The 26008-nt window shown below is 35.8% G+C and overlaps 1 protein-coding gene and 1 long non-coding RNA gene across 2 annotated transcripts; one reads left to right on the top strand and one right to left on the bottom strand.

Annotated features, from left to right (window-relative positions):
- Nucleotides 1-12258: 12258 nt before the first annotated feature.
- Nucleotides 12259-24030, bottom strand: LOC306885325 (tripartite motif-containing protein 16-like). The gene is made up of 6 exons (XM_079441776.1): nt 23369-24030; nt 22832-22927; nt 22474-22707; nt 21236-21383; nt 21052-21099; nt 12259-13193 (listed from the first exon to the last, which is right to left on the bottom strand). The coding sequence occupies exons 1-6, from the start codon at nt 23942-23944 to the stop codon at nt 12670-12672; spliced, it is 1626 nt and encodes a 541-aa protein (XP_079297902.1). The 5' UTR covers nt 23945-24030; the 3' UTR covers nt 12259-12669.
- LOC306885345 lies at nt 14993-20380 on the top strand. The gene is made up of 6 exons (XR_013785524.1): nt 14993-15061; nt 15490-15581; nt 15909-15986; nt 16847-16874; nt 17077-17912; nt 19185-20380. It is a non-coding gene; the product is annotated as an uncharacterized lncRNA (long non-coding RNA).
- Nucleotides 24031-26008: the final 1978 nt, after the last annotated feature.

Raw genomic sequence — 26008 nt, 5'->3', positions numbered from 1 at the left:
ATGTTAGCCTCTGATTGTTGCAAAAGATGAGGTGGATCCTAATACTGGTAAAATTGTTCTTATGTGCCTAGTCCTCGCTCTTCAGTGGGTTACCTGTAAATAGTTCAGTCTGAAATCAGAATTGGCTTCTCAAGGAACCAAGGAAGGAGTTAGGAAGGTTCTCCAAGGGGCTTTTAGAGTGAGGAGGTTATACTACTGTATCCACTTTGTTTTCCAGGAAGTATTGTGGTCAGTGAAAGCAACTGTACTTTGCCGTAGCCAAGCATGCCTATGGGAGGTGAATTGGTGCTGGTGCTGGGATTTGAAAGCTGCTACAGGGGATCTATTTTAATGCTAAAAAATGTTTGTATTCAGATGTATTCTGACTAGATAGAGAAATGGCTTTATATCTAAAAGAATATCAAAGCTGTTAAAGCTTTTTATTCGTCCATCTGTTTCGCTATTAGTTGTGTACATTTCAGTCCTAAAGTGTTTGTTACCCTTTACCATTTACAATAACTTTGCAAAATATATTAATCCATTAAAAATAAATTCTTATTGTCTTACTGAGTAAAGCTGTAAGCTTCTTGGGGTCCAGAGGCTGGCGTCTCTCTGCAGATGGATCGACCTTGTTGACCCCTCCCGTCAGGTTGGACTTCAGTAGGACATCAATGCTGAACAGGCCCAGCAGGAGGGTGCGGGCCATTCCTTTCGCTGTAGGTTGTGCTTTTGCAGTCTCCCAACAATGGGCAGACACTCTGGAGGAGTCATCATTTCCAAGTGGCACCTAATTAATTGTAAGAAGGAAAGACAAAGCAGAATAAAAACAAAGAAAATCACCAGTGACAGAATGTTTTATGTTTTTAATTGACCATTACAAAAATGTACTTACTGATGTTGGTTTGGGAGATGTGGGTTGAGGAGGTGATGGTAGAGAAACACTGGCTTCATATTCGCTTTCACCTCCATTGCTTGAGCTCTCTGTGATCTTGTCCGAAATGAGGGTCCTCACAGCTGCTAAGAGTGATGGAATTTCTGGAAAATATGGCCCACCGAATTTACCACAACAGGACTCCAAACAAGTTGTAAATACATAACATGTAAAAAACAAAATACACCTCCGCTCATTTTTTGGAGCCTTTAACTGCCATTTTGATGTTTTTACAGTTTTTTGTATTGTTTTGCCCCTGCTTTTATACAAGTTTAGTCTGTTCATTTTAACACGTTAAATTTTGCTGCCATGTACAGCCGCTAAACTGATTTTCACTGTACAATGTTATTGGCTGACAATGTTGACAGTTAAGTATTCTTATTAACCCAAATCTTAGCTGACAATCTTCAATTTAGGACTTTTAAAGTAAGTGTTTAATGTTTCACTTCTAAATAAAAATTCATACTCATGTGACTAATGGCCCTTAGCTAACTAAAAGTTCAAATGAAGCGGGACTCACGTGACGGCCGTTAGCTAGCTCCTCACTGTCCCGAAGCTAATAGCCTACAGCGAAAGTTACTTGGCCAATAATGCAAAAACCTCAACAGGATAATTGCTATCAATAATGTTCCATGACTAACCAAGTAAAAAAATATATATAAAAAAAGCACTGTACTTGCCTGCCAACTGCAAAATGTGTGCTGTTTCAACCGGCCACCCATTAGTAGGCCTCTTGCCACCGATGCTGCGGCACTCGATAAGATACTCCTTTTTAGAGTTTTCAGGACAAGTCTACGATCCAATTTACGGGGACTATACTGAGAGCATCTTTATCCTTCCCCTTTGACCAGCTCACTAGCGCAAACTTCATCTTTTTTTTTCTCCTCTCACCGCTGAGGCACGTACGCACAGACTCGGCGGCACGATCGGTTATGCGCATGCGCAATATGTTCGCGCGGTGCAAAGGTGCACAAGCGTGGGATCGTGCAGTGTCGTAAACAGGATTATCATCTGCGCATGCGCATAACGGATCGCGCAAGCAGCAAAGTGGTACCGACATTGATGGTTCAGAATATGAGATTCCATCAAGAACAAAGAAATACTGGAAAAGGAGGTTTGTGTTTTACTCCAGCCTAGTTAAGTTACGTTATTAAACGGTTCTGTAAACCTCTCTGTAAACCTATGCATGAGCTTGCTTAACTCATAAAAAAAAACATACGTGCAATAATGTAATACAGTTTTGTTTGTATATCAATGTATTTTAATATATGAATCAATATATAGCAATAGGTTGTCCATTCATATATTGCTATATATTTTCAAATATATGAGGAAGTTTCTGATACATTGAAATATATTTTCTAATGTATTGCAATACAAATTCTAGTATATTGCAATATATTTTTGTTTCGTAAGGGCAGATCCTCTTCTGATTCCTGATCTACACGCTCTCCTGGCAAGACTGTATCAATAATGTCAATTTTAAAAGATCAATATTTTTGTCACTCATTTCAGAAAGTGAAACCCATATATTATCTAGATTCATTGCACATAGTGAAATATTTCTTGAAATGTTGATGATTATGGCTCACAGATAATGAAGCGCCAGCCCCTGCAGGATAAACACAGTAACACACCAGCACTGGATACAGTGTGAAATAATGACAAACAGCCCATGGTGAAGAGTTTCCCGTTTATTTTAGTATAGCTAACCTTTCACAATGTCATGCCATAATACACATTCATAATGACTTATACAGCATTTTCAATTTTAAGTACCTACACAGTATTACTTGCAAAATATCCGTTTTAGTTGTATTAAATGTGTGTTTGCCAATATTATAATTTCAAGCAAGTACTGAAACAAAATGTAAGAAGTGAGAGAAGTGTTTAGATTATAATGGGTAGTTAAAGGTTGGTTAGTTAGTAGCGCGCGGCTGCAGCATCATCTGAACAAACTGATCAAAACACATCAACATCAGCAGATCATATTCATTATGATTTCTGATTTCATCCCTCTTTTAAACGTGCATTAATAACCCATCACGGTTTCCTTGCATAAAACAATTAATTTACAAATAATCAAATACATTAGAAAATATCTTTAATATTTTACCATGTTATTAATAATATAAAAATATTATAGGTTTTATTAAGCGATTGCCTTCTCAATCTTCTAATTTCAAGCAATTACTAAAAACATAGTGATGTGTATAAAGTCTGGTTAGTACAGTAAGAAGTATTACCTGATCTCACCAACGCCTTGAAGAAACCGAGACGAGCACGAATAATCCCCCTGTGGAGGCTTTACACTGCTGTAACATATTCAACACAAACAAACAAACAAACAGAGAGACAGATGACAAAGTTTCTTCTTTTGTTTATTAGCAAACCAGCTTTTAGGTGCATTATTATTTTGTATATATTATGTCTTTGTTGCACGTTGAAATGACGTCTCCTGAGGAGCCAGAATGAAAGTTTATATGACGTCTTCTGAGCGTCCAATATTGATGTCAGGACGCCTCTAGAAGGTTCAAATTCAGTTCAGATGTGCTCATTGTGGACTTATTTTCAACGTCTTATAAGATCAACTGCAGTCTCATTAGACATCATTTATACTGTTTCTGGACAAAATAAACGGCTGCCTTCAATTGCAAATGAACTCAGAGACACAGTGTTTGTATGAAAATGGCTCATTATGGCTTCTGTGATGAACATATGATCAGAAAATACTGCCAGACTGCCTTTAGTGAATCGTTTCAAAGAGTGTTTTCTAAATTATTTTTCATTTTTAAAAGAAAAAAAAATCACAAAGTTTCAAACTATATTGAGAAATGTCCAAAATTTTGGCAACACTAATGCAAAACAATTGTGAACCAGATATAAATAAATGTCCTGTCTTGCTCACTTTCCTGCGAACAGCCGCACATTAATCGTGGGACTAATGAAATTCAATAATAACAGCAATCACATTTAACACATTTAAAAACCTGACAGATTAATCATAAGATGTAGGCAAAACCTTTGTGTTTTTATCTCATATTTGACATATTTTACTGTGAGACACAGACATCTTTGAAGGTGATGGTGAATAGTGCTGAAGGTGAAACCTGTGCAAATAAAACATATGGAAAATAGAGAATACATAGAAAATATAGCAATTTCCATCACATTCTCCCCCTTCTCTGATCACATCAGTTGAGTTGTATTCATAACATGCCATCACTCTCATAGAGCAAGAAAGCTTTGAGCTGTGAGACACAGACATCTCTAACACATGTAGCAAGCTCAGCGGAAGTTAAATCTTCTACTCAAAATACATTTTATATCTTTCAGAATCATCATCCATTGAATTTTCATCATATTTAGACTGTAGGACCATGTCTTTGTTGGATACATATCTGGATAATCATCATTATCTTTCACTGTAACCCATTTATGTCATTTGATCAGTAGTTTCAGTGTTGTTTCATAACTACTGGCCAAATTCAAAAACGAAACTAAAATTAAAACATCTTTGAGAGCAGTGGCCCCTGGTGTTTCGGGGGCCGTACGCGGCTTGTGTATTCTGCTCAAAGGGAGGATCGGCTCTGTGTATTTTTTCATTAGTGTATTTGTGTATCTACAGCTGAATGTTTTATAATTAATAGAGAACAAACCTATAGAAGTGATGTTGATATTTACTTTTTTTTTTTAAATGCATTACTAGAAAAAAATGCAGTGCAACAATCTTCTGAGAGTTGTGATGATAGAAATACAATTTTGCATGTTGTTCTTGGCCCTCTTCTCTCTCCTCAAGGCATTACTCTTCTCCCGCTGCAGTTTCCTCAGTCTCACTGAGGCCTGTACAAATTTGGCCTTTATAGCCTTAGGGGAAGCAGGCAATGCATACAAGTGCTCAGTGGCCTGCAGCTTGCGCTCCCGCTTGTGCCTCAACCTCCTCACTCTCCTCTCTGCAGTGGCTCCCTGTTGTATTGGCAAAATAATAATAACTTACTTTTTCAAGAATTCAATCTTCAATTCAATCTCAATTCTGCGAGCCTGAATACATTTTTGGGTTCTACAGTTCTTCAACAGACAACACAACAGCATACTTTTAAGAAATTGTATAGGCTTCTCCACTTGTAAGGCAAAAATATGTGTTGTGGCTCTGGACACAAAATGTAAAGGTTGTGTACCCCTGGGTGTAGTTTCGATGTTCACAAATGTTTATTCATTCTAGTGTATGAGTGACAGAGAAAGTGAGATAGCCAGTAGTTTTCAAACTTTTTTTTAACAGAGTACCACCTCAAATAATACTGGGCTCATAGACTACTAACACCATCATAGACCTTTCTGGGTACCACCAAGATAAAGGATTTAATATTACAAGTTATTACACGGCTTTTCAGAGGGCTGCAGAAAGTTCCATTCACTTGAATGGGCCTTCCCAACGTTCGAGCCTATGTTAAATCTGTAATCTATTTGTTTCTCAGCAAAAGCCACGATGAACGGTAACAAATAGGCTATAGCCTAGGCTATGTAGGCTAAAGAGTCATATCGTGGAGAGTTTATTGTTTCGTTTTGGAATGTATAATGTATAGATTGCCAGTCATTATTGGGAATAAGTCCCTCCGCTGTGTGTCGATCGGGGTCCTGTTCACCCTGTCGGGACTTATTTTCCCAATAATGACCGGCATTCTATACATTATCCCTTACCTATATGCTGCTATCATTAGTTGTGACATTTCACTTGCAAATACTTACATCAGGCATCAAGTCCATTGGCAGGTTGTCTTCTAGTTGTCTTGAAGTTGTTGTGCTTCTTATTGCTACTGACTAAAATAAAGTAGTTTTGAGTGTCTAAAATGTGCTGTAATAAACAACAAATTATATACCTTGCAGAAACAAAAACAAATCACATTTAATCACGTGTATATTGATATATCAGTATACACCTAAAATTGCATACACCTAAAAACATACACCTTAAATTATTTTTGGTCAGTGATACACATACACATACCCTTTGAAGATGTGCTGGGAAGCTGAAAATGGATGGCACAACACCATCTTTAATCCGCACAGTCTGCCCGGTCCTGTCGAAGTCCTCGGTCTTGAAGTGCTCGCTGCAGATCAGTGTCCTGTCAGTGGCAGCAAAACCGTCCCTTCTTAGGGCAACTTCCCACTTCCTCCGCCTCTCTCTGGATTTGGGAAACCTTAAAAAAGTGAGAAATGTACCCAGATATATAAATTATTGTCAACATTTTAAATCCATCTTTCCATTTAAGGCCAAGGACACAAGTAAACACCTAGATTATCATATGTTGGGGGTAACTGTATGTAAGTATGTAAGTAATTCAAGAATAAGATAAAAACTATATTCAAACATTCAGTGATTATGTAAACAAAATATTCTAAACCTTGTGTCAACAACAATCTAGCAATACTATTATGTAATATGTACATACTTCCACTAAGTAACTAACGATTATCCTAAAAATAATTCATAATATTGTAATATCCTACAGGTGAAAGGTGATCCCTCGGGTTCTCGTTTCGAGACAACGGCGGTTACAGCAGCCATAGGCGGCACAAAAGTCTGGCATCTTGTCAGCAATTTCCTGTAGAAATCATAATGTAAGATGTTTTAACAAACCGACCAGACAGGAAATCATGTGTAAATTCAGTTAAATCATGTTTATAATGTGTGTATTATATTGAAAAGAAAGCGTAATTCTGTCTCGCCCCAAATTACTGGGTAGTAGCCTAGCTAGCCGTGATACACAACTAAACTGCACGATTAAGTCAGTTTTTTTTTCGAGGAGAAAAGCTGCAATTTCAACATCTTCAAGCATCCAGAATTATAACCACGTTAATAATGTTTGTAAGAAAACAAACAGTTTGTAAATCCATCAAGATTTAAGCGAGATAAGAGTATTAACGTTTGTGCAGGTCACTTACCTTACCTCAGGTTACCTCCGTTTACCTCAGGTTCGACTGATCCCGCCAGAAAGCCAGCCTGTGGTAAGATGGCCGACCTGTGCGGACGCTAGAGACCTCGACGTAACACATCTAGTCATTCTATATATATCTATGGCTCCAGGCACGTATGCTGCCGCCATCTTGGAACGGTATTTTTGACATCATTCACCGTACTGTAGCTTCGCACAGAGCCGTTGAGCCGTTCTGTGTATGATTGTGGCATCTTTCGAATATTCAGTGGTTACTATGGTGAATGACGCTAAGTATACCGCTACAATATGGCGGACGGCTTACGTATAGCGGCCCATAGAAACAGTCGCTAATGAGGCATTTAGGGGGGCGCGCGCAAGATGGCGGCCGGGACAGTTGTTGATATTCAAGGCTAAGAGATGCTAAATTATTTTATAACCTTAAACGTTACAATTGATTAGTGCAAACACGTGGAAATATCTCTTTTTCGTTGTTGGTTTTTACTGAGATAAAGATTTCGGACTCTTTGTTGACGTGATCTGTTGCCCAAAGTTTGTCAGTCTGTAGTTGCAAAAACCAAAGATGACAGAAAAAAGACTAAGAGACCAAGGTAAAAAGACGCTTTCATTTACAACAGAAAACAGAGATTTAACGGAGGATGTTATGGAAGTTGTTAAAGCAGGTGATATGCATTCCTACACTAATTACGATGGACGAGTTATCCCTCTTCCTGATTCAGCTCCGTGCACTCCGGTCGCAAAGAAGGGGAAAGCTGAACCTACACTCTCCGAATTGCAAGACAACATTGTGAGACTTGTGGCTGAAAAAATAAAAGAGAATGCGGATAATCTTGCAAGCTTGATAAAGAAAAATGCAGACACTATCGAGGCCTTAAAGGAATCATCAGAGTTTCTCTTCAACGAAGTTCAAGATATGAAAACAGAAATAACAACGGTTAAGAAGGCAAGTGATGATCATCAGAAGAGAATAACTGGTCTGGAGGACAGGTTGAACGAAATGGAACGCTATCACAGAAGATGGAACCTGAGGCTGTATGGTCTGCCAGAGCAAGAGGGAGAAGATGTTAAACAGCGTGTGATCGACATCTGCAAGACACTCATTCAAGACTCCGGAGAGGATCTGCGCTCCCAAACTGATGTGAGCCACAGGATCGGACGGAGAGAAGGTGGCAAAACTCGACCGGAGATTTACGTCCAGGTCAACCACAGAAAGAGTATGGAAATGCCAAAGAACTCGGAATTCCTCAAAACAAAGAAGTTAAAGTTCGGCGAAGACCTGACCACAAAAGACAAAGAGACGCATTAAACTGTGGCCACAAATTGAAGAGGCACGAAAGCAAGGAAAAAAAGCTTTTTTCGTTGGAGCCAGAGCCATCATCGATGGTAAAGAAGTAAGATTGTAATGGTGAGAAGAAGAATGATGGGTAATTTGTATGCCTTTCGTTAAGAAATGTTATTTCATTCTAAATTGCAGTTAGTGACATGCAAGCTCATACAGTATACATAAACTTTGCATTTCGACAGGCCAGAGAGTTATAATCCATTGTTTGCTTGTTAAATACTTTGCACTCAAAAGGTCTAGAAAATCATTTTGTTTCTTTGTTCTACTCAAAACCTACGTTTTTGTGTTAACTACTCGTTCTACTCTGCACTTTGTCTTTTTCATTGTGTTCACTTAATGTGAGGGGTATACGAGAACAGATTAAGAGGAAAGCTGTTTTTTTGTTTTGTAAATCTTTCAAGGCAGATTTTTATTTTTTATAAGAAACACATGCTTTAGCCTCAGATTTTGATTTCTGGAAAAATCAGTGGGGAGACAATATATGGATGTGTTATGGAAACAGTAAATCAGCGGGTGTTGCTATATTAAAGAGCTCCTTTCAGGGGAAAAGCCTAAAAAATGTAGTTCATGACTCAGGAAGATGGATCATTTTAGTTGTTGAATTTATGGAGGATATTTTTATTTTAGGTAATATATATGGCCATAATAACAGCCAAAGAAACACACTTCTTTTTGCTGAATTTGAAGAAAAAATAAATGCCTTGTTAAATTCTTTTATTAATGCTAAACTAATATTTGGGGACGACTGGAACTGCATAAATGATCCTATTAAAGACTGGCATCCTCAAAGATCCTTAAGAGGCACTTATGGAGAATTTAATCATCTTTGTTTGCACTTAAACTGTTGTGATGTGTGGAGACTAAAAAATCCAGTTCACTTGGAACAACAAAGATTTATCTAAGAGATCCAGGATTGATTTTTGGCTTATTTCCAGTGAATTATTAGATGATGTGGAAGAAACAAAAATAGAACCCTCGGTTTTTTCTGATCATAATATGATCACTTTAGCAATATGCATACGGAACAGATCAATTAAATTTAAACCAAATTATTGGAAATTAAATAATACACTTTTGAGTGATAAATTATACAAAGAAAAAGCCATAAAAATTATAAATGAAAATTTGTCAAAAGCCAAAAAAGATCAGATATATGGCAAACATTGGGACTATACAACATTTCAGATCCGTAATATGGCAATTAAAAGGGAAAATAATTATCCAAGGAAAAAATAATGAGGCAAGACAGAGTACTTAAGGAAATTATTCTTATTTATGAAAAGGATGAGCAAACACAAGCTGATATTAATATGTTAATTGAATTACAATCTGAATTGGATAATATCTATCAAAATGTGGCACGGGGGGGCCTTCATTCGTTCTAGACGGAAATGGATAGAACATGGTGAAAGGAATACCAAATATTTTCATAATTTAGACAAAATAAATATTAGTGTTAATAATATATATAAACTTAAAATTAATGAGCATATATCCGAAGATCCTCAAACAATTTCTGATTTTGTGGAAGATTTCTATAAAAAATTATATTCTGAACAAAGTAGCCATATTTCAAATTTTCTTTCTCATATTAAAAATGTTGCACAAGGTATTGACGAAACTCAGAAAGAAGTTTGTGATCGAGATATATCCTTAGAAGAATTAAAAAAGAATATTAGTAAGTGAAAAGACAATAAATCCCCGGGGAATGATGGCTTAACAGGTGAATTTTATAAAGTATTCCAAGATCTCTGAAGTTTTGTTATTGGTTTTTAAGGAAGCTATAGAAGCCCGTAAGCTCCCCCCATCTATGTGTCGAGGCCTAATTACATTGTTACCTAAACCTAATAAGGATTGTTTGCTTCTTGACAATTGGAGGCCTATAACATTAATTAATAATGATACAAAATTGTTGTCCCACATTTTTGCTCAAAGAATAAAGTTATGTTTAGATACAATCATAGATGATAGTCAGTCAGGCTTTATGCAAGGACGACATATTAGCAATAATATTAGATTAATCTTAGATTTAATTGATTATAAGGATTATATAAATGATGACAGCTACATTTTAATTATAGATATATATAAAGCCTTTGATACTGTAAAACATATTTTTTTTTAAATTTCAAAAAATTGATTCAACTCTATTTCATTTCATATGGAAAAACAAGCCTCACTATTTAAATAAAAATAATTGATGTCATTTGTATAATCAAGGAGGCCTGAATGTGATTGATTTTGTTACATCTAATACAATTTTCAAGTTGAACTGGATGAAACATTATATTAAACATAAAGATGAGATATGGTATATAATTCCAAATCTTATCTTTGAAAAAGTTGGTGGCATAGAGTTTCTTTTGAGTGTGATTTTGAGGTCAACAAACTCCCCTTTAAGTTCTCATTTTCATAGACAGACTCTTTTATATTGGATTCTTATATACAAACATAACTTTTCTCCTCATAGGCAGATCATTTGGAATAATAAATATATTAAATATAAGAACAAATCAATTTTCTATACTAATTGGGTTAAAAATGATATTTTAATGGTCTCACAGTTGATAAATGATGAAGGATATTTACTTACATATACTGCATTTCTTGAGAAATGTGATATTCCAATACCTCCACGTGAATATTGTTTTGTAATCGATGCAATTCCAGCAGGATTTCTACGGCTTTTAAAGGGCTTCAGTGAATCTAAACCATCAACATTTAAAAAAGAGTCTTATTAAACGCTATTGATATCAAAGATAGATATTAAGATGTAATAATACATTTTTTAGATGTTTGATTCATTGCCCTGCAACATTTCGAAGTAAGTACTTCTGGAATAATCACTTTGAAAATATCAACTGGAAATTGATTTGGACTTATAACAACAAATTCTGTGTCACAAATAACGTTAATGAAGTTTACTTTACAATTATACATATCATTTATCCAACTAACCATTTTCTCAAGAGATATAGAGCTGATCTTTCTGAATGTTGTGTTTTTTGACTGTTTTGCATCTTTATTTTTAATGTATGTATGTTCAATTTTTCTGGATTGATGTTGAATATTTATTTACTAGGTTGAGTGGATCTACAATTAATATAAGAAAAAGAGATATTTTATTTTGATAAAGATATGGATAAGAGTCACATCTTTATGTTAAATCTTCTAATATTATTAGGTAGGTTTTATATACACAAATGTAAATGGTCAGAAAGGAAGCCCAATATCTCCCACTTCAAAGTTGATCTAAGGATTTATTTAGAAACTCTTCAAGGCCTTTCAAATCGGAAAGAAACCTGAACTATGAACATATTCAAAGAACTAAACTCCTCTTTTTTATTGTGATTATTGATGTATAGCCTCCTTATGTTTTGTTTGTTTTGTTTTTTTGTTGTTGTTTTTTTCCAGGAAATATGAATACCATGTTTGTAACAGTTTATTATATTCTTGAATGTAAATTGTTCATTATATACAATGACAAAAAATGAGGCATTTAGTATATCTATGGTTGTTCCCTCCATAGACATACATATATATATATCTGGTGGCCCCGACATATTATCACACTCCCACGAGTTAATATGTTGTGGTCAGGACAAAACTAGCCTAAGTGAACCGAACATATCCCCTCCCGGTCGCAGTGAAGCTTCGTTCGACTTTTCGTAGATCATCTACTCTTCCCTGTGGATGACCTCTGACCTACTTTCTGTACGATCTGAATTTCTGGCTTTGAATTTTAAACCGGTCGCAGTTGTTTAATTTCAAATATTCATTATTCAAGTTTTAAAAAATTCAAATCCAGAACTATGTTAAATGCCACATTATATTCAGTTTTGTTAAATTATAAGCTCCATACTTGATAAAGCGATTTATGAGTCAGTAAGAGTCTCTGGCCTTTGATCCGCTCTAGATGGCTTCATTCATTCATTCGTATGACATTTACTCAAATTTATATCTGATTTCACGGTGAAATACTAAATCAAATATTCAGATGTATACAGTAGGCCTACTTGTAAAAACGAAGGTAATTGATTTTTAAATGTTTTAATCAATAATACTCACCAAGGCTGTATTTATGAGCTCAAAACAAAACAGTAATATATGAATATATAAGTCATATAAATGTCAACCCAGATTCACATCAGTCAGTCATATGTAATTTCCACATGTATTCTTATTCCACCTTTACACTACAGTTAACAGATGCATCTGATTATTATGAATCTAATAATATCTGAAACTGATAAAATCATGCAAACATGTAATATGGATGTAAAATAAACTGCATATGTCAGTATACTGGGCATTGAATGTTTACTCAAAATTGTTACATTAAAATCTACAAAGTTTACACAATAAGTTGTTTTCTCAAATATTATATCAGTAAGACAAAAATATTCAGGTAAAACATGGCATAATAAAATCTTACTTTTCAGACAGTTTGAGAGATGAGGAAACTATATCAGTTTCACTGATGATTGACTCCAAACAGTAAACCCAGGATAGAGCGTCTGAGTGAATGTGGTCTGGACTGAGTGGATGAGGTTCATTGTGTCAGAGACGCTGTAGAAGGACAGAGTTCCTGCTCTGAGATCCACATACACTCCTATTCTCCTGCAGCTGGAGCCAACAGGGAGTTTAGTCTCTTTATTATTGTGACGGAATGAGAAACTGGAGGGAGAGCAGAACAAACTCCAGGACTGATCATTACATCCAAACAAACACTCATAACCATATCCCTTCCTGCTGATGCTCTTATATGACACTGATATATCCACACCTTTACTCCCACTCCACTCAATCTCCCAGTAACAGCGTCCACTCACACTCTCTCTACACAACACCTGAAGATAATCATCAAATCTGTCTGGATGATCAGGATACGGCTGAGGTGTTTCAGTGAAAGTCACCACTCTGTTCTCTTCAGACAGACGGAGGCGTTTATGTGCAGTGTTTGGATCCAGAGTGAACTGATGGGAATCTGATGAAGAAAAACACAAAAAACTAACTGTAATCAGTGGTTGTTAAAGTTAAACTGTAAAAAACTCTTTGCTCAGACTGAAAAAGTGATTTTTTTGAAAATGGATTCATTTTATTTGGTTATGCTTTTCTTTTCTTGTACATGAACACAAATGCTCACACATTCACATGCAGGTCTACAATTCACACACAAGCACAGAAAGCTGCAGATATCTGGACAGAACAGACAAACAAGTCAAGCTGCATTTTCAGAAAAGTACTGGATTTGTTGTATTGTTGCTATGATGATCAGTCAGTATTAAAGTATGAATGAACTATTGGGCAGCACGGGGCACAAAGTAACACAGGGTCAGCCTCAGAAGTCACTCCCACGGAAACTTTTCTGGAAACACTTCAGGAATGTCGAAGTTGTCATCCGACTGGTTGAATTAAACCGGATTTCCGGGAGACGCGAGTGTCGCGTTTATTTTCGGTCCGCCGGGAAACAAAGATGCCGTGGCGCCAAACTCGCTCAAGAAAGAAGAAAGCTGTCGTGTTTACAAATGAGACGACGAGCGCTTATCAGGTCAACTAAACGCTGGATTTTCAAAAGTATGTGAAATATTTAAAGTTTGCGGCATAGAATCGTTTAAATACATCAAGAGTTTCACACACCGGTCTGTTATTGTGGCGACATTTCCACGCCCCGAAACGAAACGAACTGTGATTGGTTGTTTGACATGTCGGTCAACGGCCTCATGGGCGGGGCTTGGCCAATGAAGGTCTGGCGACGCGAGACTAGGGGCCCAGCTAACACAAGACGTAACCGTTACGTAACGTATTGGTAATTTTTGGTAATTTTATGACTTACCAATAGGCAACGTAACCACGACGTCGTATGCATGTAATTCCATTACCATTGCATTACCAACTCACAACGTCGTCAGTACGTCCTCCTAACGTAACAAGATAACCAAGAACGTCCCAGATAGATACTCTAATCGTAATATGTTGGTAATTTAATGACTTACTGACAACGTAACTGCAACGTCGTATGCACGTAATGTATCTGTGTACATTCTTTATATGCTCTCTGATTACCATATGCCGCTTAATTAAACTTCAGACACAAGATTGAACGTTCCTTAAAGATAAAATGTGTTTCTTTTCACCAAATCAAATATGGACGACTGCTTTTAATATAGGAAATGAAGAAATAGATGTAGAAATAGTTTCAGGTTATGTGTCACCGCACAACCTGCACATCCCATAGATTATATTTGTTATTAATATTCGCAAACTATATGCAAATATTCTGTATATTTGGCATGGCAGAAATTGCCCCCAGTGGGTTATCTGGTTGAAAACGCTTGCGCTGTGTTGTACACCTGTTAACAATCATTTATATAATATTAATATGCCTATAATGCATCCTTAAAAACATATTAAACATCTCAGTAGTTCAAACACCATAATAAACTATCTTTATATAGCCCTATTAATAAATTCACATTAATTACACCCATAGGAATGTAGAACTGTTAAATATATTGAAATATATTTTGAAAATATATTTTAAAAATACATAAAACAGTTTAAAAATTGTTCATGATGCATGTATTAATGTGTACGAAAAAATATATCCCTATTTATACGCCTTAGTTTTTAATCAGTGTTTTTTCATTGTTATTTCTACACCACGTTTACCATTTCTAAAGCTATTATATTATATTATTATTATATTTACTTAAATTCTGCGTGACTTGTACGTGCTTTAATGTGCGCGCGCTGAGCTGAGGAAGTCTCCATGGAAACGGAGGGGGGGGGGGGGGCAGCTCAACTGTCAAACAGCTAAACGCCGTCTCTCACTGCTGTTTTCACTCATTTCAGGTAAGTTTAGTCTCTAAAATTACACAAATAGTACATACAAGTTTTCCTGACACTTTTTTTCATGTAAATGACACGCTGCTGTTGAATATTTACTTTATAGAAATGGTTTAGTGTCTTCGGAAAAAGCCCGTTAGCATCTCAACCGTGAGGCTAAATTAACTATAAGAGCTAGCTATAGACTTGAGCTCTTGTTTCTGAAAGTTTGGGCTTTTAATGGCATCTTATGTGTAGATGAGCGTTTTTTATATAAAGGTTTTGCTGGCAAGTTGTCAAAGGATGAATGGAAGTAAACTAATTTAACCTAAAAGTATGTAACGTTACTGTACAGTTAATCGGATACATCACTTACACAGAGCGTGAAAATGGGCTGAAACTTAAAACAGGTTTTGATCTTTAAACACATATTGATACTTGTTCTGTGATTTCAGAAGTGTCAGAAAAAACCCTCTATGACACAGGAGAAGTTCCTGATTTAAACAATTTCTGAAGGGAGCTGCTGACAGAGAAATGGAAAACACAGGTGATCTGAGAAAGCTTAAATAACTTTATATGCATCTTGCACAACATATTTTGCCTTTATCACCATGCATCTGTAATTTTCTTTTGCAAAATTGTGTGTGTTTGCTTGTTAGTTATTTTAAAAGGGCTTTGATGTCCAAACATAAGTGACACTGTAAGAGCATTACTAAATAAGTAAACCTATAATGTACATTGTTATTAAATTGTATATTCTGTAAATTATTATTTTTGTTTTCTGCATTTCACCTCTGCTATAGTTTATATATAATAAACCTGGCATTGTATAATAAATGTTGTTGGCTCTGTGACAGATTGTTTATGTTCCTAGATTCTTCCATGCTGATGGCTGTGCACTAGAGTATCTCCTGTCGAAGAACATCTCTACACATTATGAACCATATGACTAGTAAGTAATACCTCAAACATACACTGCCTAAAGTTTAAGGGTCAGATTTGTCATGTATTTGAAATAAGTCTTTTATGCTCACCACTGCTGCATTTTTTTGATTAAAATACAGTAAAACAGTAATATTGTGAAATTACCATTTTTTATAACTATTTTCTATTTCAGTATGTTTTAAAAAGTGATCAAAGCTGTATTTTCAGCATCATTATGCCTGTCTTCAGTGTCACATGATCCTTAAGAAATCACTCTTTGCGAAAACAAGAATAAATTACATTTTACAATATATTCACATAGAAAACAGTTATTTTAAATAATAATAATATTTCACAACATTACTGTTTTTATTTATGATCAAATAAATGCAGTTTTCTTGGTGAACATAAAGAGACTTATTTCAAAAAAATAAATAACTGACGACAATCTTTAATACCACAAGGGATTCGAATATTCATTCGTTTATTCTAATAAAATGCCAGAAGCTCTTAAAAATATTAACATAAATAGTCATCTTTTCCTCTGGTGATTTGTATTTTATACCCAGAATGCAATGCACAATGACGTAGATTCCCATTCTCTATACCCAAGCTAGACACTCTCAAACCGTGTCTACACTGGACGCGACAAAGGGACCATTGAAAATCATCTGAACTTTGTGTCAGTACGTCATGAATAGAACGAGGCATCAGTTTACGGTCAGGGATTTGTTGTGTTGCATCCAGTGTAGACATCATCATATAATTATAGGTTCTATTGTATTTTGTTGCGCCATTCGGTGTAGACATGGTGTTAGATCTCCTAATAAATATCGTTACATATGATGTATGATGCCATCCATAATTGATAGAATGTTTCTATTTCAGAGACTGAAAATCATCAATAAACCAAAAGGTAATTATAATTTATTTGAAGAATAATAATAACAATAACAATAATAAAAAATGCATCTGTGACTTAATATTTCTTATTTTTCAGTGGGTTGAAAGTTCTCATTAAACACATTGCTTTCTTCTCATCTTTGCGCATTTTCAGATGTTGTGCATATTTATGAATCATAATTTTTAACTTTATTTTGTCTTTCTCTTTTTTTTAGTTTGGTTTAGCTCCAACCCCAATTAAGCAGACCTGAGCAGTTGATCAAGTATCACCAGAAACTCTGCAGAACGTTGGTCCTCCATGCCCAGGACTGGACACCAGTGTTGTAAGTCATCAATCTAGAAGTCATCCTGCCTCTCTGAATTGTCGTGTTAGGAGATCTCAACATTGTCTCTCAAGGTCCACTTACATGCAGAGTTTTGTTCCAACCTAGTGCAGTGCACATGAACAAACTAATCAAGTTCTTCAGTTTTACTAAATATAAAGTCACAAACAGGTGAGCGTGATCAGGTGTGGATCTAAACTCTGGGTGTGAATCACTCAGGTCCCTTGCTCAGTAGTCAGTGTTTAAGGGCTGTCTCAATCACAAAATTTAGTTTGCTCCCTAAAAAAGCTGTGAAAACCAGGAAGCATCTATGCTCACTATGTTCCCTTATAGGAAGTTCTGAAGCTCAAAACTTAAGAGATAATTCGCTACAAAATGACACGTGATAGATTTTAAAACACAAACCAATATTATATTTCAGCATAAACATACATCACTAGACAGGTAATGTCTAATCTAGCAAATATTTATTTATGACTGAAATCTTGCGCATACATATAACAAAGTATTTATCATAATGTGCTGAAAATAGCATAAAAAAAATATATCAGTTTTACTGTTGTGCATAAATGTCAGTAGTGATGTTGTACAATGAGGACGAAAATAGTCACCAGTGTGTAGCTGTCCTTACCAGTGCTTGAATTTGTGTGCATAATATATTAATGTACAACCTAGCGAACTATGATGCTGATTGAGACGCAACTTCTGTATGACAGTGGACCTTGAGGGTAGGGGTGGGCGATATGGGAAAAATATCATATCACGATTTTTTATAGAAATATCACGATTCACGATTTTTATCCCGATTCTTTGTTAGTTTTACTATTTTGGTTTTACAAGTTGTCTGAGCATTACAGCCAAACTAGAAAGACAAAGATGCACGGCAGATATTTAGGCCAAAGTGGGTGAAGATAAAAAATCTGTGTCATTATTTTATTTTTCTTATTAAAAAATAAGAACAAAGATACACATTACAAATACACATAATATACAAATAAAACAAACAGTGCTTTATTTCCAGGTACAATAGGTGTATTTAGCAGAGCATTCAATGAAACTGAATGAACAAATATAAAAATAAAACACTAGATAGACTGATTCCTAAAGCAACTGTATTAAAGTTTTTCAGTCAAGAATAGTGAGTGATTTTTCTCTTTGTGTTTTGTTGTTTTGTTAACATTAAATGAATAGTTCCCCCACAAATTAATATTCTGTCATCTGTCTGTCAATTCTGTCATAATGTTGTATTTTTATATCATCATTTACTCAAAAGTTGTTTTAAACCTGAATGAGTTTCTTTCTTCTGCTGAACATAAATGCTATTTTGAAGAAGGTGGAAAACCAAACAGTTGCTGGTCCTCAGTGACTTCCATAGGATTTTTCTTTCCTACTATCAAAGTCAATGTGGACCAGCAACTGTTTGGTTTTCCACTGAGTAAATAATGACAGAAATTAAATTTTAGGGTGAACTATCCCTTTAATGGCAGTCGACAGCATGTTTAGTGTCCTGTCCCTTTAAGAGCTGCACGCATCTAATAAACAGTACAGGCACGCATCCGTTTCTCTCTTAACTATTTACTTTCATTTTAGAGATAACCAACTCAGTCTGTATGTAAACCTTGTGTGTTTTGACAGTATTAGCGCAAAATATAACTTAGTTGAGTAATCAGGCGCTGTTAGACAGGCGTTTTAGTGCGCGTGCTTCAGGTGTATGCGCTCAGAACAAGCGCACGTCAGACCAGCGCGCAAATTAAACATTTAACCAGCAAGGCTTGTATGCAAATAATGTACTTTTGCGATCGCGAATAAGTGCAGTGTCCTGTCTGAGTAACTCTACTGCTGTATGTCGTGTTGTACAGTACATAGAGACGGCGGCGCCAGAACTGTATTTGACAATGTGCGCGGTAGCGCGATACTACGATATTTCTTCAAAAGCAGATCGTGGAGACATTTTTATCGTCCACGATCAAAAATCGTCATATCGCACACCCCTACTTGAGGGCCAGAGTTGAGAACCCCTGACATACTGATTAGATAATAATCACTCATTAAGAATGAGTACACTTTAATTTGTACAGAGATATGCAATATTTGACTCATATTCAGCGACGCTATTATCTTTTTTCCCCTTTTGTTTGTGTGTCAATCACAGCTACATAAAACCAAAGGCCATTTAGCCACAGGTCACTGCATCTTTTGCTGTGTAAGTTCTTTTTTTCTTTTTTTTTTTGAATGTCAAACACATTCTCAGTATTTATATTTGGTTTGGTTTTTATAACCATTTTAGAGTCACTGTTTTGGTGCAGTTCTTATGTACTCTCCTTTTAACATTTCAGCAGCTGACTTTTTTTTTAGTACTTGCATAGTAATTTTAATTGTACCACATTTGCAATGCATATATAGCAGGGCTCCAGACTAACTAAAATAAAGATAATTAAATCATAAAATGATTATAGTTTTGCATTAATAAGTGTAGTTACTGGTAATATTACACATTTACTTCTTGGTAATACACATGTGACAGTAAAGCACTGAGCTTGAGTTAGGAAGCACAACATTTTTTATACTTTTAAAATACTTTTATTAACAACTGTAACATGTGCAAAATGTAAGTTAACCGTGATGCATCAGTGTTGTGTTGGCGTGAGAACTGTTCATCTCATGCTGCTTTTGTGAAAATGCATTGGATATACATAATTTGTGAATAAAAACATAATATTTTTGTTGTTGCTGTTTTTTGCGTACACAAGGCATCTGTTAAAAATATCTTCATTTGTGTTCTGCACAAAAGGGTCTTATGGGTTTGGAGCGACATGAGGGTAAGTAATGAATGACAGAATTTACATTTTTGTGTGAAATATGTTCACATGTGGTTATAATTGGTCATTGTTCTGTTTTACAAATATTTTCAATATTTTAAAGATTTATTATTTTGAAAAATGATGTTTATACAGTCTACTTTAAGTACTTTTGTTAATATTTATACATCTGTGATTATGGTATCTTTCCTTAATTATCTGAATTGTCTGCTAGCAAATATTATGCTATATCATATCTGTTTATAATGATGCTGAGCACGGAACCTCCTGAATGCTTTCATTCATATTTCGCTGTATATGCTATGTTTTTATTAATAATTTGGGTGTATTTTACTGTTCATATGTGTGTGTTTTTCAAAATAAATAAATTAAATTCATTTTGAGTCTGTATTCATCATTCACAGCTGTTGAAACAGCCTTTAAATTAGTTTGGGCATATGAGGACATAAATTAGGTTAAACTACTGCATGTCCGCCCATTGAAAATAAATAATTATAAAAAATTACCAACTGATTACCAGCACACAACTATTGATCCGCAACGTTGCCACGACGTCGCAGTTACGAACTGGCAACGTCACGAAGTTACGTTGTAGCAACGTATCCGGGAATTTCACTTTTCCGGTTGTCACAACGTAACTAGTTACGTTGTCACAACGAAAGTTCGGTCGTCAAATTACGTTGCAGTTACGTAACAAACACGTATTATGGTTAGCTGGGGGCGCGTTCAGACTCACACCGGGGCCCGACATTTTGCTCCGGTTTCCGGGTTGAACGACATGTTTCCTGGAAACGGTTGCTATTGTATTGTGGAGTGACACTTTCATAAACTTTTCTATGCTCCTCTGATTATATAATGGTAAATATTACAATATCATAGCACAACAACAGTGATCAGGGAAGTAATTAGTAAACTGCAATATTCTGTAATAAATCTGCCTAAACTGCACATGATTAATAAAAACACTGATAATGTTTTCTGTCACTTTAAACTAAACGTACTAGATGAAGTATCTCAGTGTGTGTTATTGTGTTTGTTAGTGACTTACATTGTAGGAAGTCCTCTCTGGTCCTGGGAACAATGTTACTGTGAGTGACTGAGAAAATAACAGATATAAACACAGAGAGAAAACCATGCCTGTATCCATTCCTCAGACATTTCTAACATTTTCATGATAATATTAGATGCTGTTTGTCTCATTACAGACAGCAGATGAATCTCTAATATTTTACCAGATATCTTTTTCATCTCCTCTTTGCAGAAATCCTCCAGTTTGTGTCTCAGCTGACGGACAGATTCTCTCACAGCATCAAAAGAAGAGAGGAAACTGACAGAGATGTTTTCTGTAGATTCAGGAGGAGCTGAGAGAGACTGAAGACTCTACAGGAATAACAATCAATAAACCAGAAAAACATCTGATTATTAAAACAAAGAAATTATAAAATAATAGTGAGTGCAAAGAAATAGTAAATAGAGTGAGAGACATTTCTGGTAAAAGTTCACAAGTCTCTTGTTCCAGCTTCCAAACATGACTGCCTAGAAAAACACCTGCTTTCTTTCAATTAATTCCTCAATAATGTAATGTTTAGCTGCCCACTTAAAACACTGCATTAAATAATATGTGAATAAATATTTACTGTGTCATGATGCATCATTGAGAGAAGTTTAACCCTCTGGTCATCCTCACATTATTATTATTTTTTTTTATTTAATTGAAATGAATGTATTATATTTTAGTTAGATTTTTTAGTTTGTTTTGTTTTTAATATTTTGTATTTTCAGGTTAGGTTAAAGTTTATAAATTATATTTATGCAGTAATTATAATTAATTTATTACCTCTTAACCACTGTTTGAGCAAAGACCTGAAAACTACATTTCTATCTGAAACTAAAGACACTTGGCAGATTCTTTCAGAAGTAGAAACAAGTAAAATAGAAAAAAAAACAAATCTATAGAAGTTTATTGTTATGCACAAAAATATTATTTTAAAATTTGATATGAATTTTTTTTATTTTTTGGTGTGTGTTCATGTAGCAAGAGCCAAAACCTTTACCAAGCTTCGTCCCATTCCAATAAAGTAAAATAATAAGAATAAACAAACAAAACATAAACATTATTGGACAAAATGATCTAAGAGTACCAGAGGGTTAAACATGCTTAAGACTATGATTTTAATGCTTAATTGGGCAAATAAAAGAGTCATATAATGCGTATTGGTCTCTATTATTAGCATGTTTCATCAGGTCACCTCACTGCTGCAGAGTACCTGACTGAAACCAGTTTTACAGTAAAAACAACATCACGAGACAATATTCCTGACTACATTCCCAGCAGCAGAATGATTCTTATTCAATCAGTCAATCAGTGTGCTTCAGATAATAAATGCCAGTTAATTAAAGACTAAATTTAGTCGCTGTAACAGCAGATCTTGCTAAAGTCTACTCTGCTTTTTTTCTAGATCTCTGTTACCTGCAGGAAATGGATGTGATGGTCTGTGTGTGAAAGCTGCTCCAGCTCAGTGTTTCTCTTCTTCAGATCATCAATCTCCTGCTCCAGTCGCTCCATTTGTCCTTCAGCTCGACTCACTGCAGTCTTTTCCTGATCTCTGATCCGCTGTGTCACCTCAGAGCGGCTTCTCTCAATGGAGCGGATGAGCTCAGTAAAGATCCTCTCACTGTCCTCCACTGCTGTCTGTGCAGAGCGCTGTTAGACACACATCACAATCAGCTCTTACTGCTTCCTCACAGCCTGAGAGCCACAGCGGCTTCAGTGGGACTGAAAGAGGAGTCAAACTGAGTCTCAAACTTCTCTTCTTCTCCAAACTCACCTTATGAGACTCCACAGCCGCTCTCAGCTGCTCAAGATCTTTCTGTCTCTGCTGGATTCTCTGCTGGATTTCACTCTGTGTCTCCTTCAAGTGTTTCTGGAGGAGAAATTAAAAACAACAAACCTGAGAAAAATTACATAACACTATCACAAAGGTATGATGTAAAATGTTCTTCTTTTACAGCATTTATAGAGAGTTTTGAGATTATTATTTGCATTTAGGTTAGACATGAAGTCTTCACACATGAAGGGTGTATATATGATTATTAATGTCTTCATTATTCTACAACTATAGCTTAATGTTAATCAGAAATGAACTGAAAGCAATTTGCACCAAAAAAGAAATTTGTGTTTAGTTAGAGTAGGGAAATTGAGCAATATGTGAAAGATGAGTAAAGTTCAACTCCTGCTCAAATGCACAGAGCTGTCGTGTAGTAACACCCAATGGGAGAGTAGATCACATGATGCACCCATGATACAGCTGGATACTGCAGTGAGGAGAAACACTTGAAGTGTCAGCATTCATTTCAGTTCATACCTCTTTCTCTTTTCTCTCTGCTGCAGTTGATACAGTCTCATGGTTTTGATGTTCATCCATTGCACACAGCATGCAAACACATTGCTGGTCAGTACGACAGAAAACCTCCAGAAGCTTATCATGTTGATGGCAGATCATCTGCTGCAGTCGTCCAGTGGCATCAGTCACTTTGTGTCTCTTTCCTGAGCGAAACTCCTCATGACGCTCAAAATGAGTTTGACAGTAAGACTCCAGACACACCAGACAGGACTTGACAGCTTTGTGTTTTCTTCGAGTACAGATGTCACACTCCACGTCTCCAGGTCCAGCAGGAACAGCAGCTGTTAGTTTGGTCTTCTTCAGTTTCTCCACCACTTCAGCCAGCATGGTGTTTCTAGCTAAAGCAGGTCTTGGACTGAAGGTCTGTCTGCACTGAGGGCAGCTGTAGACTCTCTTCTGATCCTCTTGATCCCAGCAGTCTGTAATGCAGCTCATACAGTAACTGTGTCCACAGGGAATGGCCACTGGATCCTTCAGGAGATCCAGACACACTGGACACAAGAACTGCTCCACTGAAAAAACACCGGCTTCAGCCATTTCACCGTCTACAGCAAAACAGACACACAAACAACAGCTCAACAGCAGATCAGTTTCAGTTTCTTTTAACTGAGTTTCCTGGTTCTGTGTTTGAGAGACGTGTGCAAAACAAGTTTGTCTGTAAGTCTGTAAACTCTCATACTGAAATGTCCACTAGATGTCAGTCTCACACTGAAATGCAGAGTGCTATTTTTATAAGTTACCCTTACAAAAAAGAAGTTTATTTAAATATGCTATTAGTATACTTATATTAAAGTAAGAGGGTACACTTTAAGTCTACCTCATATTTGCTATTCAAACATATATTTAAAATGAAAGTTAAGTAATCTTTTGTCATACCAGCAAGTATACAGACAAGCATAAGTATGGGCCTGTTATAATACCCACACTTGTGGTCTTGGCCACTTGAGAGTATCTGCACGTGACAGTAAGTAAGTGTCCCAGGTCTAAAAAATGGTCAAAGCTCATGGCTATTAATGCACACTAAATCCACATTTCAGAACGGTATTTGAGACTTAAGTGTATCTCATCATACATGTTCAGGACTTACATGCACCTAAAACACAAGATGTTGAGAATAACTTTGCAGTGTAAGTTAATTCATTTAGATATCAATTAGATATCATAACTTGTATAAAATATAAAGTGTTGCACATTTTATTGATACTACAGTTGGGCAAAAAAGTATTTAGTCAGCCACCAATTGTGCAAGTTCTCCCACTTAAAAAGATGAGAGAGGCCTGTAATTTTCATCATAGGTACACTTCAACTATGAGAGACAGAATGGGGGGAAAGAATCCAGGAAATCACATTGTAGGATTTTTAAAGAATTTGCAAATTATGGTGGAAAATACTGTAAGTATTTGGTCAATAACAAAAGTTAATCTCAGTACTTTGTTATATACCCTTTGTTGGCAATGACAGAGGTCAAACGTTTTCTGTAAGTCTTCACAAGGTTTTCACACACTGTTGCTGGTAGTTTGGCCCATTCCTTCATGCAGATCTCCTCTAGAGCAGTGATGTTTTGGGGCTGTCGCTGGGCAACACGGACTTTCAACTCCCTCCAAAGATTTTCTATGGGGTTGAGATCTGGAGACTGGCTAGGCCACTCCAGGACCTTGAAATGCTTCTTAAGAAACCACTCATTCGTTGCCCGGGCGGTGTGTTTGGGATCATTGTCATGCTGAAAGACCCAGCCACGTTTCATCTTCAATGCCCTTGGAAGGAGGTTTTCACTCAAAAGGAGGTTTTCACTTTCCCCCCATTCTGTCTCTCATAGTTGAAGTGTACCTATGATGGAAATTACAGGCCTCTCTCATCGTTTTAAGTGGGAGAACTTGCACAATTGGCGGCTGACTAAATACTTTTTTGCCCAACTGTATATGAGTATGTACATTTTATAAAACTTTTTTTTTTTTTTTTTTACATAATTGTAAGCACAATTAAATTGTGTCATACAGCGGACCAATAAAGTGCAAAGTATTAAATGTATAAACGAAAGACATCATGTAAGTAGACAAGTGCAAAGCTGACAGGTGTGGGTATTGGGACAGGCCCAATATTTGACATATACTTAATCTTTTGATTAAGATGTACTTAATAAAAAGTATAATTACGGATTCTAAATATACTTGGTTTAGTTCTGATTACAGCTTTTTAATAGAGTAGAATATTAAAATGTTCATGTTTATAGTAACAAGTCAGCTTTACATAAATTCAAGTATATTGTCCAAGTATACTCTGCAGTAAGCACACTAACATCAATGCACTAGTATAGTATTAAATTGGCCCACTTTTTAGTTGATACAATTATATTTTTAACATTGCAGTAGAAAACATGGAGAATACAACTAGTTTGCATCTTTTTTTCTTTTCTATTTCAGTTATTTTACTAATAAACCTATGCAATACTAACTATCTTTCCAGTACAGTACATCCATGGCCCAAAGTAATGACATCAATTTTGATCAGGTTTCTTTGAATAAATTCTCCTAATGAACCGAGCCTCTTTCATCTCTTTTGTGTTAAGACTCTGACAGTAACGCTTCCTTTTGAATAAAGTGT

Source organism: Barbus barbus, assembly GCF_936440315.1.
Source record: "Barbus barbus genome assembly, chromosome: 19".
NCBI classification, from domain to species: Eukaryota; Metazoa; Chordata; class Actinopteri; order Cypriniformes; family Cyprinidae; genus Barbus; species Barbus barbus.
This window is presented reverse-complemented; position numbering and strand designations above follow the sequence as displayed.

What these genes read in the sequence shown, in the direction of transcription:
- LOC306885325 (XM_079441776.1), bottom strand. Translation starts at nt 23,944, where the DNA reads ATGGCTGAAGCCGGTGTTTTTTCAGTGGAGCAGTTCTTGTGTCCAGTG. An exon ending in CGGCTGTGGAGTCTCATAAG is followed by an intron (nt 22,708 to 22,831) that starts GTGAGTTTGGAG and finishes TGTGTCTAACAG; the next exon opens with CGCTCTGCACAGACAGCAGT. An exon ending in ATCACATCCATTTCCTGCAG is followed by an intron (nt 21,384 to 22,473) that starts GTAACAGAGATC and finishes TTATTCCTGTAG; the next exon opens with AGTCTTCAGTCTCTCTCAGC.